This window comes from Bos mutus, chromosome 15, assembly GCF_027580195.1.
Source record: "Bos mutus isolate GX-2022 chromosome 15, NWIPB_WYAK_1.1, whole genome shotgun sequence".
Taxonomy (NCBI): domain Eukaryota; kingdom Metazoa; phylum Chordata; class Mammalia; order Artiodactyla; family Bovidae; genus Bos; species Bos mutus.
In genome coordinates, this window is record NC_091631.1 from 35,449,627 (window position 1) to 35,467,015 (window position 17,389).

The window sequence follows — 17,389 nt, forward strand, 5'->3', positions numbered from 1 at the left end:
CTTTTTTGTACAGTTCTTCTGTGTATTCTTGCCATCTCTTCTTAATATCTTCTGCTTCTGTTAAGTCCATACCATTTCTGTCGTTTATCGAGCCCATCTTTGCATGAAATGTTCCTTTGGTATCTCTGATTTTCTTGAAGAGATCTCTAGTCTTTCTCCTTCTGTTGTTTTCCTCTATTTCTTTGCATTGATCACTGAAGAAGGCTTTCTTATCTCTTCTTGCTATTCTTTGGAACTCTGCATTCAGATGTTTATATCTTTCCTTTTCTCCTTTGCTTTTTGCTTCTCTTCTTTTCACAGCTATTTGTAAGGCCTCCCCAGACAGCCATTTTGCTTTTTTGCATTTCTTTTCCATGGGGATGGTCTTGATCCCTGTCTCCTGTACAATGTCACGAACCTCATTCCATAGTTCATCAGGCACTGTATCTTCAGATCTAGGCCCTTAAATCTATTTCTCACTTCCATTGTATAATCATAAGGGATTTGATTTAGGTCATACCTGAATGGTCTTGTGGTTTTCCCTACTTTCTTCAATTTAAGTCTGAATTTGGCAATAAGGAGTTCATGGTCTGAGCCACAGTCAGCTCCTGGTCTTGTTTTTGCTGACTGTATAGAGCTTCTCCATCTTTGGCTGCAAAGAATATAATCAATCTGATTTTGGTGTTGACCATCTGGTGATGTCCATGTATAACTTTCAAAATTGTACTCCCCAAAATAAAATACTTAGGAATAAATCTGAGCAAGGAGGTGACAGACTTACCCACTAAGAACTATAAAACATTAATAAAGGAAATTGAAGATGACTCAAAGAAACATAAAGATATCCCATGCTCTTGGAAATAGAAGAATTAATATTGTTAAAATGGCCATACTACCCAAAGTAACCTACAGATTTAATGTTATTCCTAACAAAGTACCCATGACATTTTTCACAGAACTAGAACAAATAATCTTAAGATTTATTTAGAACCATAAAAGACTCAGAATTGCCAATGCAATCTTGAGGAAAAAGAACAAAATAGAAGGTGTAACTCTCCTAGACGTCCAACAATACTACAAAGCTACAGTAATCAAAACATCATAGTATTAGCACAAAAACAGACACATTGATTGGAGAAGGCGATGGCACCCCACTCCAGTACTCTTGCCTGGAAAATCCCATGGAGGGAGGAGCCTGGTGGGCTGTGGTCCATGGGGTCGCTAAGAGTTGGACACAACTGAGTGATTTCACTTTCACTTTCATGCATTGGAGAAGGAAATGGCAACCCACTCCAGTGTTCTTGCCTGGAGAATTCCAGGGATGGTGGTGCCTGGTAGGCTGCCGTCTATGGGGTTGCACAGAGTCGGACACGACTGAAGCGACTTAGCAGCAGCAGCAGCAGCAGCAGACACATTGATCAATGGAACAGAATAGAGAGCCCAGAAAGAAACTCACACATTTATGGTCAATTAATCCTCAACAGACTTCCCTGGTGGGGTAAAGCGTCTGTCTACAATGCGATCCCTGGGTTGGGAAGATCCCTGGAGAAGGAAATGGCAATCCACTTCAGGACTATTGCCTGGAAAACCCCATGGACAGAGGAGCCTGGTAGGCTACAGCCCATGGGGTCGCAAAGAGTTGGACACGACTGAGCGACTTCACTACATATAATCCTCAACAGAGGAGGCAAGAATAATGGGGAAAAGACTGTTTCTTCAGCAAGTGGTGTTGGGAAAACTGGACAGCCTTATGTAAATCAATGAAGTTAGAACACATTCTCTTACCATACACAAAAATAAACTCAATATGTCTGAAATACTTAACATAAGACACGACACCATAAAATTCCTAGAAGAGATCACTGGCAAAACATTCTCTGACATAAACTGTATCAATGTTTCCTTAGGTCAGTCCCCCAAGGCAACACAAATAAAAACAAAAATAAACAAATGAGATCTAATCAAACCTGTGACCTTTTCATAGCAAAGGAAATGATAAATAAAAAGGACAACCCACAGAATGGGAGAAAATATCTGAAATATAGAAATCCCACTTCTGGGCATATATCCTGACAAAACTCTAATCCAAAAACATACATGCACCCCTATGTTCATAGCAGCACTATTCACAAGAGCCAAGACGTGGAAACTAGCTAAATGTCCACTGATAGATTAACGGATAAAGACGTGGTACACATATACAGTGGAATACTACTCAGTAATGCCATTTGTAGCAACGTGGGTGGACCTACAGATGATCACACTAGGTGAATTCAGAAAGAGAAAGACAAACCCCATATGATATCACTTACATGTGGAATCCAAAATATGATGCAAGTGAACCTATCTACAAAACAGAAACAGACTCACAGACGTAGAGAACGGACTTGCGCTTACTGAGGGGGAGGGTTGGGGGAAGGATGGAGTGGGAGGCTGGGGCTAGCAGATGCAAGCTATTACACACAGAACAGATAAACAAGGTCCTACTTTACAGCACACAGAACTATATTCAGTATCCAAGGATAAACTGAAAAGGAAAAGAATATTTAAAAATGTATATACAGGAATCAAGACTGCCGGGAGAAATATCAATAACCTGAGATATGCAGATGACACCACCCTTATGGCAGAAAGTGAAGAACTAAAGAGCCTCTTGATGAAAGTGAAAGAGGAGAGTGAAAAAGTCGGCTTAAAGCTCAACATTCAGAAAACTAAGACCATGGCATCCAGTCGCATCACTCCATGGCAAATAGATGTGGAAACAGTGGCTGACTTTATTTTGGGGGGCTCCAAAATCTCTGCAGATGGTGATTGCAGCCATGAAATTAAAAGACTCCTACTCCTTGGGAGAAAAGTTATGACCAACATACACAGCCTATTAAAAAGCAGAGACATTATTTTGCCAACAAAGCTCCATCTAGTCAAGGCTATGGTTTTTCCAGTGGTCATGTATAGATGTGAGAGTTGGACTATAAAGAAAGCTGAGTGGCAAAGAATTGATGCTTTTGAACTGTGGTGTTGGGAGAAGACTCTTGAGAGTCCCTTGGACTCTCCAACCAGTCCATCCTAAGTGAGATCAGTCCTGGGTGTTCATTGGAAGGACTGATGTAGAGGTTGAAACTCCAATACTTTGGTCACCTGATGTGAAGAGCTGACTCATTTCAAAAGACCCTGATGCTGAGAAAGATTGAGGGGGAGAAGGAGACAACAGAGGATGAGATGGTTGGATGGCATTACCGACTCAATGGACATGAGTCTGGGTGAACTCCAGGAGCTGGCGATGGACAGGGAGGCCTGGCGTGCTGCAGTTCATGCGGTCACAAAGAGTCAGACACGACTGATTGACTGAACTGATACAGGTTTAACTGAATCACTTTGAACAGCAGAAATTAGTGCAATACTGTAAGTCAACTATACTTAAAATAGTCTCAAAAAATAGGTGCACAGTACCAGATTTCAAATTTGGGTATAATTTATTCTGTATTTGTATTGTCCACCCTGTTTATAAATCAATACCACTGGTTTAGTGATTCCAGAGAAATCGATATTTTGATTTCAAAGAAAAAAAAACCTGGCCACACACACAAAAAAGTAGTTCATGAATATAACGTACTAGAATCATAATAGTCTATCATATGGATGCACAATAATTCACACAGCCATAAATAATAATAAATGGGAACCCACTCCAGTATTCTTGCCTGGGAAATCCCATGGAGAGATGAAGCTGGAAGGCTACAGTCCACTGGGCTGCAAAAGAACTGGACATGACTTAGCAACTAAACAATAATGGCTTATAAATGCTAACAGAGGAAACCTTGATCCTTGGGAGCGAATTCATTAATTCACTTAATTCTAATTCTTTAATTTATTGATTAAATTCTTTAATTGATTTTCTACTATGTGTGGGCCTGATCTAAAGCTGGAGATACTGCAATGAACAAAACAAAAATCCTGACCCTCATGGAGCCTCCTATCTCAACCAGAAAAGAGATGATACACAAGGTAATGATAAATACTAAGAGAAAAAACGAAGTAGGCAAAGGGGATAGGATGTGTTGGGGGAAAGTAAAGATTTAGCAAGAGTATCCAGAGAAGGCTCAGGAGATGTCTTTTAAGTTAAGATGTAAAGCAGATAAAGGAAATGCACACAGCTATCTAAGGAAGAGCATTTCGGGCAGAGGAAACAACCAATGCAAAGGCCTTGAGGCAAGAGCACAGCTGGAACGTTCAAACCATAGTGAGGCGGCGGCCAGTGCGGCCAAAGCAAAATGGGAAAGAGGGCAACAGGAAGAGGATTAAGCAGGCCTTGCAGGTCACGTACCGGAGAAGGCAATGGCGCCCCACTCCAGTACTCTTGCCTGGAAAATTCCATGGACAGGGGAGCCTGGTGGGCTGCAGTTCATGGGGTCGCTGAGGGTTGGACACGACTGAGCGACTTCACTTTCACTTTTCACTTTCCTGCATTGGAGAAGGAAATGGCAACCCACTCCAATGTTCTTGCCTGGAGAATCCCAGGGACGGGGGAGCCTTGTGGGCTGCCGTCTTTGGCGTCACATAGAGTCGGACACGACTGAAGCAACTTAGCAGCAGCAGCAGCAGTAGGTCACGTACAGACTGTGTCTTTTCATCTGAGTGAGTCAGGAAGCCATTGGAGGGTTCTGTGGAGGGAGACTTAAGCTTTAACAGGGTTAGTATGGATTCTACGTTGAAAATACAATGAAGGGGGAAGAAAGGAAGCATGCAGATAAGCCTATATTGGGCAGAATAAGATGGAATAAAGCAATCAAACCAACTGGTTTAATGACTGTACACAAATGGGTTTCCATGAAGAGAATGGGGTGACCTTAAGAGCAGTTTCAAAAGACGGACAGATTTTTTTTTTTGGATAATGTGAATGATCAAGAAGATATGCGAATCACAATCAAGGGTGAAATCATGAAAAAAAATTATGAGGCACTGAGAGAAATTTGAATACTGATTTCATGACATTAAGGAATTACTGACTTTCAGGTGTGATAATGATATTGCGGCTATATTTTTAAAATAGTTTTTATTTTCTTATGCTTTAGAGATGTATACAAAAATACTTAAGGATGAAATGAAATCCCAATGTCTGGGATTTGGTATTTGCATAGGGGGGAAAGTAAGTGGGGATATTCATGATACAAGATGATGGCTGCTGAAGAAGGATGATGTGGATTCATCTTATTATACTACTCTCTTCACTTTTTCTTATGTTTGAAAATGTCTTTAACAAAAAAGGTTTTTTAAAAATCAAGAATGATATATAGCTGAGAGAGACGGTAAAAACAAATACAATGAATGAAACAATAAATGTTCTGAAAAAAAGAGGCTAGAATTCTGAATCAAATTGATCCAGAATTTGATCAAATGCAACAAGGAAAGCTATATTTCTCTATTTGGTTCCAAAACACCAAGTGAATGTACAAAATGGACAAACCTATAGGAGTACCTCCTTTAAAAAAAAAAAAAAAAAAGTTAAAATTCTAATTCACAGCAAAATCAGCAAGTAAAACACCCAAAGTCTAAAGCAATCCCCAGGATGCATTAATAGAACTAAAGAATTTTAAAAAGGGGGATATGCATTTAGTCACTAAGTCAAGTCCAGCTCTCTGCAACCCCATGGACTGTAGTCTGCCAGGCTTCTCTGTCCATGGGATTCTCCAGGCAAGAATACTGGAGCAGGCTGCCACTTCCTCCTGCTCCAATATCTATCCCCAGGTTGGGAAGTGAGTCTCCTGCACTGGCAGGCAGATTCTTAACTGCTGAGCCACCAGGGAACCCCCTAAAAAGGGGGATGGGGGATGCAATAGGCTGCTCTTCCATGAGCTAACTGGCTCACACTTGCTACTGTTTGCCTTCTAAGAGGGCCAACTTACATACTTGTGACTACATCACGTGAGGAATGGATGTGGGACCTAGGGATGTCACAGATGAAAAAAGATGGAAAAAGGGATGTGATACTACTCTGCAAATTTCTGAACTCCTTGTCTTTCCCCTTTAATCTATTTTGCTTCATTACTATATTGGTAAAAGTATACATGGTATAGTCACCTAAGCCAATAAGCTGAGAATAATTCAAGATGCCTCCCTCTGCCTCACATTCCACTTCTAGTTTAAAATGTCTGTGAAAATTGTTCTTTTCCCTCCTGTTCAATGTGGACACTTCCCCTGCTCCATTTACTCCTTCTTCCTCCAGTATCCCTATTTCCCTCTGGGAACCACTCTCAACTCCACAGTGGATCAGCATATTCTTTCTACCCAGAGCACTGCAAATAACTTTACTCAAGTCAATAAGATGGGTGGATATGTTAGCTGGAACTACTGGGAAAGAACTGGGGGTGGGCGGATAAAAGTGAGATGGGAGTGAAGGAAGAGTTCAAAAGAAAAGAAGCATTCTTTCTCTGGACAATTAAATGTGAGGAAGTGATATCTGGAATCGTTGCAACTAGTGTTGCTAGCCTGAGAGAGAAGCCAGGGGACAGAGCCAACATAAGGAACCCAGAAGTAAAAAGGACAAAGAAACTCAGACAGAGGCCCTGATGGGATTGTGAACCTCTGGATCAAACCACACAGGAAGCCAATTCTCACACAAAGTGTTTTCATGTGCACTAGTCAATACATCCTGCTTTCAACTTGACAACTCAGCTGAATTTTCTGTTACTTACCATGAGAATCCTAAACTGATGAGCCCAAACACACTGCCTCAATGATGTTCATGATGTCTCAAAAGAGCTACTGCAACATTTTCCCTGAAGAAACCCTCACTGATACAGCCCCTACACTGTTGCCAAGATGTCCTTTCAGACTGTAAGTTTCTTTTCTACTAACAAACTCATAATGGCCTCACCGATCTTTAGAATAAGATCCAAACTCCTTAAGTATGGCGTGGAAAAAATCTTTACAGTTTGGCCCCTTGTCTCATCTCTTACAACTCTAAAGCTATTTCAAAGCTCTGGGTATTGATTTTGCTGTGTTCTCTCTGCCTGAAATATCCTTGTTAATCTGGCTAATAAAAACACATTAGAGTTACCTCCTCAAATTAGTAAAAAAAAAAACAGAAAAAAGAAAAAAAAGCAAGGTTTTAACATCCAAAAATCAATTATGTAATGTATCATATCCATAGAATGAAGGACAAAAACCCCATGGTCACTTAATAGACAGAAAAAGCACTTGACAAAATTCAATTCAATCCCTTCATAATAAAATACTCAACAGACCCCCTTCTAAAAATTCTTTAGTTCTATTAATGCATCCATAGCTAGCACTATCCTTAATGGTATGAAAGCTTTCTTAAGATTAGGGACAATCAAGGATGTTCACTCTTCACCATTTCTATTTGACATTGTACTAGAGGTTCTAGCCCAGGCAGTTAGGCAAGAAAAAGAAAAGCATGTAGATGGGAAAGAAAGAAGTAACACAATCTCTATTTGGAGACAACACAATCATTGGAGAAGGAAATGGCAACCCACTCCAGTGTTCTTGCCTGGAGAATCCCAGAGATGTAGGAGCCTGGTGGGCTGCCGTCTACGGGGTCGCACAGAATCGGACACGACTGACGCGACTTAGCAGCAGCAGACAACACGATCATTTATTGCGGCCAATAAACAATTCAGCAAGTCTACAGAATACAGTATTAATACACAAAGATTGTGTTTCTAAAACTGAGTAATGAATAGTCTTAAAATTAATAAAATAATTCAATTTACAGTAACATCAAAAAGAATAAAATACTTACGGATATATTTAACAAAAGAAGACTTGTACACTGAAAACTACCAAGAGTTGCTCAGTCGTGTCTGACTCTCTGCGACCCCATAGACTATACAGTCCATGAAATTCTCTAGATCAGAATACTGGAGTGGGTAGCCTTTCCCTTCTCCAGGGGACCTTCCCAACCCAGGGATCAAACCCAGGTCTCCCGCATTGCAAGGGGTTTCTTTACCAGCTGAGCCACAAGGGAAGCCCAAGAACACTGAAATGGGTAGCCTATACCTTCTCCAGCAGATCTTTCCAATCCAGGAATCAAACCGGGGTCTCCTGCATTGCAGGTGGATTTCTTTACCAACTGAGTTATCAGGGAAGCCTGAAATCAATTAAAGACCTAAATAAAATTTTAAAAATCCTATTCATAGATTAAAAGACTTATTAAGATGGCAATACTCTTCAAAATGATTTACAGATTCCACACAATCAAAATCCCAGCTGGTTTTTGCAGAAACTGACAAGCTAATCCTAAATGTGTATGGAAATCCTGAGCCACAGCACTCAGAAATCAACCTTGATAATAAAAGAACACAGTTTGGAGACTTAACACTTCATGATCTCAAAATTTAACTACAAAGCTTCAGTAATCAAGGCAGTGTGGTACTGACATAAGGACAGGTATATATTCTATATCTGATGTTTGTCAATGGAACAGAATTGAGAGTCCAGAAATAAGCTCTCACACTTAGTCAACTGAATTTCAACAAGGGTGTTAAAACAATTCATTGTAAACAGAATATTCTTTTCAACAAATGATGCTGGGATAACTGTATATCCATATGAAGTTGGACTTTTCCTCATATCAAAAGCAAAAATTAACTCAAAATGGATCAAAGGATTAAATATAAGAGTAAATACTATAAACTTGGAGACATGGACATAACCCTTCATGACCCTGGATCTGGCAATTATTTTTTTAGGTCTGACATCAAGAAGAGAAGGTGGTAAATAAGTCAGATTTCATCAAAATTAAAAACTTTTCTTAAGAGGACACCATCAAGAAAGTGAAGAGTTGAAGAAAATATTTGCAAGTCACATATCTGATAATGAACTTGTACCTAAAATGCATAAGGAATTTTTATAATTCAACAATAAAGACAAGAAACCCAATTTAAAAATGGGCAAAAGTCTGAACTGACATTTCTCTAAATTGTTACACAAACAGCCTATAAACACATGAAAATATATTAAAGTTGTTAGTCATCATGGAAATACAAAAAAAAAAAAACCCACAATAAGATAGCACTTCACACCCATTATGATGACTATAATAAAAAGGCTGGCAATAACAAACATCAGAGAGAATATGGAGAAACTGGGACCCTCACATATTAATGGTGGGAATGTAAAATGATAGATACTTTGGAAAACAATCTAGCAGTTCCTCAAAACTGCTCATAGAGTAATAATATGAGCAAAATTCCACTCTTAGTTCCAGCCACACTAAAATGTTCACATTTCCCAAATGCATATATTCAAGAGAAATCAAAGCATATATCCACACGAAAATGTGTACATGGATGTTAATAGCAGCATTACTCATAATCATCAAAACCCCAAATGCCCAACTAATAAATGAATAAAATGTAGATGGAATATTCCACATAATGGATTATTATTCAGCCATGAAAAGTAATGAAGCACTGATACATGCTACAACATGGATGAAACTTGAAAACATGCTATGTGAAAGAAACCAGTCACAAAAGACCACATATTGTATGATTCCATTTACATGAAATGCCCATAGCAGGCAAATCTATAGACAGATTAATGGTTGCCTAGGAAGCTCTAATACTTTGGCCACCTGATGTGAAGAACTGACTCATTAGAGAAGACCCTGATGCTGGCAAAGATTGAAGACAGGAGGAGGAGGGGACGAGAGAGGATGAGATGGTTGGATGGCATCACCAACTTGATGGATATGGCTTTGAGCAAACTCAGGGATGCCTGGTATGCTGCAGTTCATGGGATCGCAAAGAGTCAGACACAACTGAATAACTCAACTGAACTGAAGGCTGAAGGGGCTCAGGGTGGGGGACTGTTAATGGGTGATGGCTAAAGAGATTAAAGATGGCTAAAGATGGTTTTGGGAGGGGGGAGCGGGAATGATAAAGTGTTCTAAAATTGATAGTGACGATGGTTGCACAACTCTGTGACCATGCTGAAAACCATTCACACACTTCTTTTCTTGCTTACTTTTTTATTGATGCATAATTGATTTACAATACTATATTCATTTCAGGTGTACAGCACAATGATTCCACATTTTGCAGATTATACTCCATTATAGGTTTTTTACAAGATAATGGCTATAATTCCCCGGGCTATACAGTATATCCTTGTTGCTTATCTATTTTATATTTAATACATACCAGTTTTTATCTGTTAATCTCATACCCTTAGTTTACCCCTCCCCCCTTCCCTCTCCTGTTTGGTAACCACAAGTTTGTTTTCCATATCTGTGGTTCTGTTTCTATTTTGCATACACATTCGAGTTATTTTTTAGATTTCACACATAAGTGATATCACATAGTATTTGTCTCTGACTTTTTTCACTATGCATATTCTTAGGTCCATTCATATTGCTGCAAATGGCTACTGCTTTTTCTAAAATTTATTTATTTTGAATTGGAACATAATTGCTTTACAATATTGTGTTGGTTTCTGCTATATATCAACATGAATCGGTCATAGGTATACACATGTCCCCTTCCTCTTGAACCTTTCTCCCACCGCCCACCCATCCCACCTCCCTAGGCTGTCACAGAGCACGGGCTTGAGTTCCCTGTGTCACATGTGAATCTCCACTGGCAATCTATTTTACACATGGTAGTGTGTATATGTTTCCATGCTATTCTCTCAATGTGTCCCACCCTCTCCTTCCCCACTGTGTCTACAAGTCTGTTCTCTATGTCTGTGTCTGCAGTGCTGCTCTGCAAATAGGTTCATCAGTACCATTTTCTAGATTCTATACATATGCATTAATATATGATATTTGCTTTTCTCTTTCTGACTTACTTCACTCTGTATAATAGGCTCTAGGTTCATCCACCTCAACAGAACTGAGTCAACTGTGTGTCCTTTTATGGACACAGTAATATTCCATTGTGTATGTGTACCACAGCTTCTTTACCCAAGCATATGTTGATGGACATCTAGGTTGCTTCCATGTCCTAGCTATTATAAATAGTGCTACAATGAACACTGGGGTACATGTGTCTTTTCAATTATGATTTCCTCAGGGTATACACTCAGTAGTGGGATTGTTGGGTCATATGGTAGTTTTGTTTTTTTTAATGTGGAACTGTGGTATTGGAGAAGACTCTTGAGAGTCCCTTGGACTGCAAGGAGATCCAACCAGTCCATCCTAAAGGAGATCAGTCCTGGGTGTTCTTTGGAAGGAATGATGCTAAGGCTGAAACTCCAGTACTTTGGCCACCTCATGCGAAGAGTTGACTCATTGGAAAAGACTCTGATGCTGGGAGGGATTGGGGGCAGGAGGAAAAGGGGACAACAGAGGATGAGATGGCTGGATGGCATCACTGACTCGATTGACGTGAGTCTGAGTGAACTCCGGGAGTTGGTGATGGACAGGGAGGCCTCACGTGCTGCGATTCATGGGGCTGCAAAGAGTCGGACACAACTGAGCAACTGAACTGAACTGAAGCATATGTTTAATTTTATTAAAATGCATTTACCAAATTGTTTTCCAATGTGGTTGTACCATTCTACATCATTAACAGCAATATGAGAGTTTCAGTTGCTTTGCATCCTTATGCATATGGTAGTTTTATTCTTAGTTTTAAAGGAATCTCTATACTGTTTTCCCGGAGAAGGCAATGGCACCCCACTCCAGTACTCTTGCTTGGAAAATCCCATGGACGGAGCAGCCTGTTAGGCTGCAATCCATGGGGTCGCTAAGAGCCGGACACGACTGAGCGACTTCACTTTCACTTTTCACTTTCATGCACTGGAGAAGGAAATAGCAACCCACTCCAGTGTTCTTGCCTGGAGAATCCCAGGGACAGGGGAGCCTGGTGGGCTGCCATCTATGGGGTCACACAGAGTCGGACATGACTGAAGTGACTTAGCATAGCATACTGTTTTCCATAATGACTGTATCAGTTTACACTCCCACCAACAATGCAAGAGGGGTCCCTTTTCTCCACAGCCTCTCCAGCATTTATTGTTTGCAGATTTTTTGATGATGGACATTCTGACCAGAACTGACTCACTGGAAAAGACCCTGATGCTGGGAAAGATTGAAGGCAGGAGGAGAAGGGGATGACAGAGGATGAGATGGTTGGATGGCATCACCGACTTGATGGACATGAGTTTGAGCAAGCTCCGGGAGTTGGTGATGGACAGAGAAGCCTGGAGTGCTGCAGTCCATTGGGGTTGCAAAGAGCTGGACATGACTGAGTGACTGAACCGAACTGATTCTGACGAGTGTGAGTTGATACCTCATTGTAGTTTTGATCTGCATTTCTCTAATAATAAGCGATGTTGAGTATCTTTTGATTCAGTCATACGGTTTAAATACATGAACTGCATGGTATGTGAATTATATCTCAAGAAAGCTATTACGAAAAAAAAAGAAAAGACTCTTCTCTTCCATAACACCTTTCTTGAGACACCAATAAAACTAACCATTCTAACATGTGTCTCCTCCTATCCCTGCAAGGATTTGAGTATCTGCAATTGATACTTTTTTGCACTTATTCAATGTCTTTTCCTCTCTACTAAACTGTGAGTTCCTCAAGGCAGGGATTTGGCTCTTTTTTTTTTTTTTTTTTAAAGAATTAAAGAGTATTTCTATACTGTGTGTAAGCCATGTTAAAGGGTACATCATAAATATTTGCTAAAGACTACCTCAACGGCTGTCATGTGGAAAAGGGACAATGCTCATTTCATATATCCCAATGGGCAGAGGTGGAAGCTATAATGACACAAATTTTAAGACACGGATGACACTAATTTTCAAATAATCAGGGCTATCCCTTTCTTCAGAGCAGGGGTTTCTGGATTCTGTGGTTTCTCTGAGTTGATACGCAAACTCTGGATGTATGTACAAAAAGTATAGGCATTTTTCCTGGGGGAAAAATCCATAATTTTCATTAGATTCTCAAACGGGTATATAACCCAATAATGGTTAGAAGTCACCGTTTTTAAAATATCAGTGTACCAAGACAAGGATTTTAGTTAGCAAATTTCAGTTACTGGAATACGTCAGTTAAGGTATTGTTTTTACATAGATTATGGTGACTCAAACAGTAATGAATCTGCCTGCAATGTAGGAGACCTGGATTCAATCCCAGGGTGGGGAAGATCCCCTGGAGAAGGGAATGGCCACCCACTCCAGTATTTTTGATTGGAGAATTTCATGGACAGAAGGGCTGTCTGCAGGCTGCAGTCCATGGGGTTGCAAAGAATTGGACATGACTGAAAAACTAACACTAACTTACTTTTACCTAGATTGTACTACTTTGATAATGAATGCAAAAAGAGCATCTTATTCATTTAAAAATACTGACTGTCCATTATATGCCAACTGCTAAATAGCGGTAAACAAGACAAACTGCCTGCCCTCAGGAGCTTACACTCTACAAAGTGGAGACAAAAAAAAAACCAACCTAATAAAATATAAAAGAAAATGTCATATGATACAATAACACCTTCAATCGAGAAAATAAAGCACAGGAATAGGAAATGATGGGAGTGTAAAGAGTGACTTTAGTTAGAGTCATCAGGGAAAGTCTCTGAGGAGATTACATTTAAGCTGAGCAATGAGAAGGATGCCAAAGAAATTAACACTTCAGGAATGAAGAGAACAGAAACTGCAAAGTTTCTAAGATAAGAACACTGATTATTATTACTTGAGCTCTTAGGAGAAAAAGCCATCTCTGATCGTCTCTCTACACAACATTTAGAAGAGTATCTCCCGCTCGCATTGAAGAGAACTTTCAAGACAATTCAGCATGATGAAAATTTTACGTGGTAAGACACTATTGTAGACGAATCTTTAACCGCTTAGGGTCATCGTGAATTTACTCTTCCTCACCATTAGACAAAGCGAGTAAAACCTTTGGAGTTTTGTAATAAGACAGAAAGGGGAAAAAAAAAGAAAAGAAAACCCAACAAATGAGGTAGTTTGCTTTTTTTTTTTTTTTTTTTAAGAAGTTTCTCCCAGGGAGATAGTTTTACAAACATAAAGATTATCAAGCAAAGTCTATGAACAGAATGCTGGGTTGGATCTACCCTTCACCCCTAGAGCTTGGTGTTTTGCATTTCTTGTATTTATAATCTATGATGTACAAGAGGGTGGAGTTAGTCAATGTGCACAAATTAGAGGGAAATGAGTTTCAGTTCAAGGAGCTGTCCAACATCAACAGGTTGAATATTAGTGGAAGCTCGAAAACTGTAAAACCGTGTCTCAAGGATGTTACACAGACAATTTCCAGAAAAAAGTTACCAGAACTTCACAATCTACAGAGAACTGTTGTAGTTCTTCTCCCAGCCTTTGGCATTCCTGCCCTGTCACACTCACCCATTATGCAAAAGCCCCAGAATGCAAACCACAGGGTGGATTTTTAACCACCACATACATCATGCCAGTAACAAAGGATTAACAAATACTTGTTCACGTAACGGGAAGACAGAACCATGTTCATCTCAGTAACTGAAACTCGGATTATTAAAATCTTCACGTTATATTTACGAAGGCACAAAAAGAGCCTGAAGCAGTGAGCACTCGACACCAAACTGAAAATTCACAACAAATTAAGGTTAACAATACCCAGTCCAACTATTCCATTCGAAAGCACGAGAGAAAGCACACGGACACCCTAAACAGGGGAATTCAAGTGGGAACCCTCCTGACTCAAAGCACTTGGGCAGATAGTGACTAGTCGAGTTAGGCCAGCGAGGGGAAGAGGTGAGAGCAACCGGACAGTGCGTCCAGGCTCGTCTGCGTGCGCTCCTGCAGGGGAGGCCTGAAGGGACCTGGTCCGGCCGCTGCCCGCTGGGGCCAAGAGAACCCTGGCGCTTGGCACCTCCCAAACTCCGCGGAGCCGGGGACCCCCGCGGCCGCCCTCCCTCCAGCAGGGCTCTAGGCGCTCGTGCTCGCCCTGCGGCTCGGGGTAGGGGAGCCGGCCCGCGCTTACCTTCGGGCGCCGGCGGCGGCTCCTGCCGCTTTCCGCGGGACAGGAAGGCCTTGGGCAGCAGCAGCGACACAGCCAGGACGAGTCCTGAGGCCAGGGCCACCCTCTGCACCGTGGAGTACGCCATGACCGCCCGCCCCCGCCGCAGGTGCGGGCTCCCGCCGGAACCGGAACCGCAGCGCCCGCGGCCTCCGCCAGCCCCACCGAGCGTTGCGCGGACGGCGCCGCGCGAGGGACACGCGAGCGCGGCGCGTGGGGCTGACTCGCTCCTCCCGCGCGGTCTCCAGGTGCGCTGAATGGTACCCGCGCCCTCTCATTCGTTCCAGCTAGAAACTCCTCCCTGTAACCCACGCCCACAGGGGCGTTCTACACCTAAACTACGGATGGCCGCGCCCTTACTTTCATCTTCATCACCACACTGCTCACTCCCCTCCTTAACCGCCCATCAGTTAACTGGTTAAGCTTCCAGCCCCTCTGGAAGACCCCGCACATCCATTCTCCATCTGAAGCCCAAGGTGATAATACTAAAACTCAGGTGTGATGCCTTTAAAGCTCTCCATAGCTTCAAATCTTTGAAAAACTCCCCTTTATCCTCATAGAAAGGTCCAACTGCTTTCTGTGACTTCAAGGCCCTCCCTGATGTGGTTTTACCAATGCTCAAATTATATCATTTGCTATTTCCCTAACATATTTCTTGCTTTCCGGAAATCTTTGCTTATCCTGTTCACACTGCCTGGAAAATTCCTAACACATCTCCACTGCTAAAAACTTCTCTGAAGAACAGCTGAAAAGTACTGCCTTCATGAAACATTTTTAGCCAGCTTCTCTTTCCTCTGTGTCCCCACAGTTCTTGTTACTGTCCTTATAAATTTCTTTAACAAACATTCTTTTGGTTCTTACGAATACAATAGGTTCCCTATAGGGTAGATAGTCATAGAAACAAGAAAATGCAGCAAATATTCTGGACTCTAGATCACTCAGTTCAACTGAAAGGAGGAGAAATAAGGAAAGAGCTTTTTAAAGTAGGTGAAATTTGAGTGAGTGTTTAAAGAATGAGGAAGTTACTAGGCAGACAGGTGAGAGGAGTCCGAAGGATAGTCCAGGAAAAGGTTGCAGAGAAAGCAAAGACGTGAAAGCTTGAAGCTTCCTTATGTGCTGTGAAAACTATTAGTAATTCATTTTGGTTGTAATTCATTTAGGGTCAGTGACATAAAGTGATAAGGCAATATAAGCAGGAACTAGGTTATGAGAAGCTTAGACATAATTTCCAGTTGAACATGGCAGATGGAGGGCTTCCCAGGCACTCCTAGTGCTCCTAGTGGTGCCAGAGTACCACTACGGTGCTCGTGCCAATGCAGGAGATACAAAAGATGCGGGTTTGGTCCCTGGGTCAGGAAAATCCCCTGAAAAGGAAATGGCAACCCACTCCAGTATTCTTGCCTGGAAAATCCCATGGATAGAGGAGCCTACAGTCCGTGGGGTCGCAAAGAGACACGACTGAAGCAACTTCATGTGCACACACGCATGGCAGATGGAACACACCCATTTATCTTTGCTTTCTCCAGACACCTCAAAAATCAAAAAACAAAAGTGTATCAACTAAAATACTGAAGAGGATGGGAGAAAACATGACAGCAGATAAAGATGTCAAATGTTTATAAGATGCAACATTATCCAATAGAAATAAAATGCCAGTTACTTATGTATTGGGTTTGTCAAACACTTTGTTTGGATTAAAAACCTGAACAAAATTTTCAGTCAATCAATAATTTAAAATTTTCTAGTAGCCACACATTTAAGACGTGAAAATAAACAGGTGAAATTAATTTAACCCAAAATACCCCAAATATTATTATTTCCACATGTGTAACACTAGTCAGTCACATTTCAATGACTTGGTAGCCATATGCCTAGAGGCTACCATATTGAACAGTGCAGGTTTAGAGAATAAAAAGTGAAGTGCCTACAGAGAGAAAGACTCTAAGAAGCAAACCAATTTGGCTTTCAGAACCTATAAAGTATTAGGAATTTAAAGCACTGAGTTCCTTTAAAGACAAAGATGTGGAGTGGGATTGAATGAAGAAAGATTGATTGAAAGTCTGTGAAGAAGCAGTTGATATCCTCCAAGTCGGAATCCTCAATTATTGCAGCCAGGGGGATGCCCCTACTAGCATCACTCGGGCATCATCATTATTGATGTCATCAATAGTACTAAAAGTTATTGAGCATTTCCTATTGTCCAGGTATTTTCCATATCATAACAATTGATTCTCTTAACTTTATGAAGTAAGAAATATTATTATGTACCCACTTTACGCATGAGAAAACTAAGGAACAGAAAGCTGAAGTAACTTGCCCACAACTGCACAATATACATTGGAAGCTTTTATTTGAATCCAGGCAGGCTTACTCCTGGAAATGGCAACCCACTCCAGTATTCTTGCCTGGAAATTGCC

At 41.0% G+C, this 17,389-nt stretch overlaps 1 protein-coding gene across 3 annotated transcripts in view; it reads right to left on the reverse strand.

Annotated features, from left to right (window-relative positions):
* RIC3 (RIC3 acetylcholine receptor chaperone) overlaps positions 1–15,109 on the reverse strand; it is a 64,414-nt gene extending 49,305 nt beyond the window's left edge. The window contains exon 1 of one of the 3 annotated variants that reach the window (XM_070383880.1): positions 14,937–15,109. In XM_070383880.1, the coding sequence (XP_070239981.1) occupies positions 14,937–15,060 (124 nt within the window). In that variant the 5' untranslated portion in view covers positions 15,061–15,109. The remainder of the gene's footprint in view (positions 1–14,936) is intronic. The other 2 variants (XM_070383878.1, XM_070383879.1) reach the window with 2 other exon arrangements.
* Between the last annotated feature and the right edge of the window lie 2,280 nt (positions 15,110–17,389).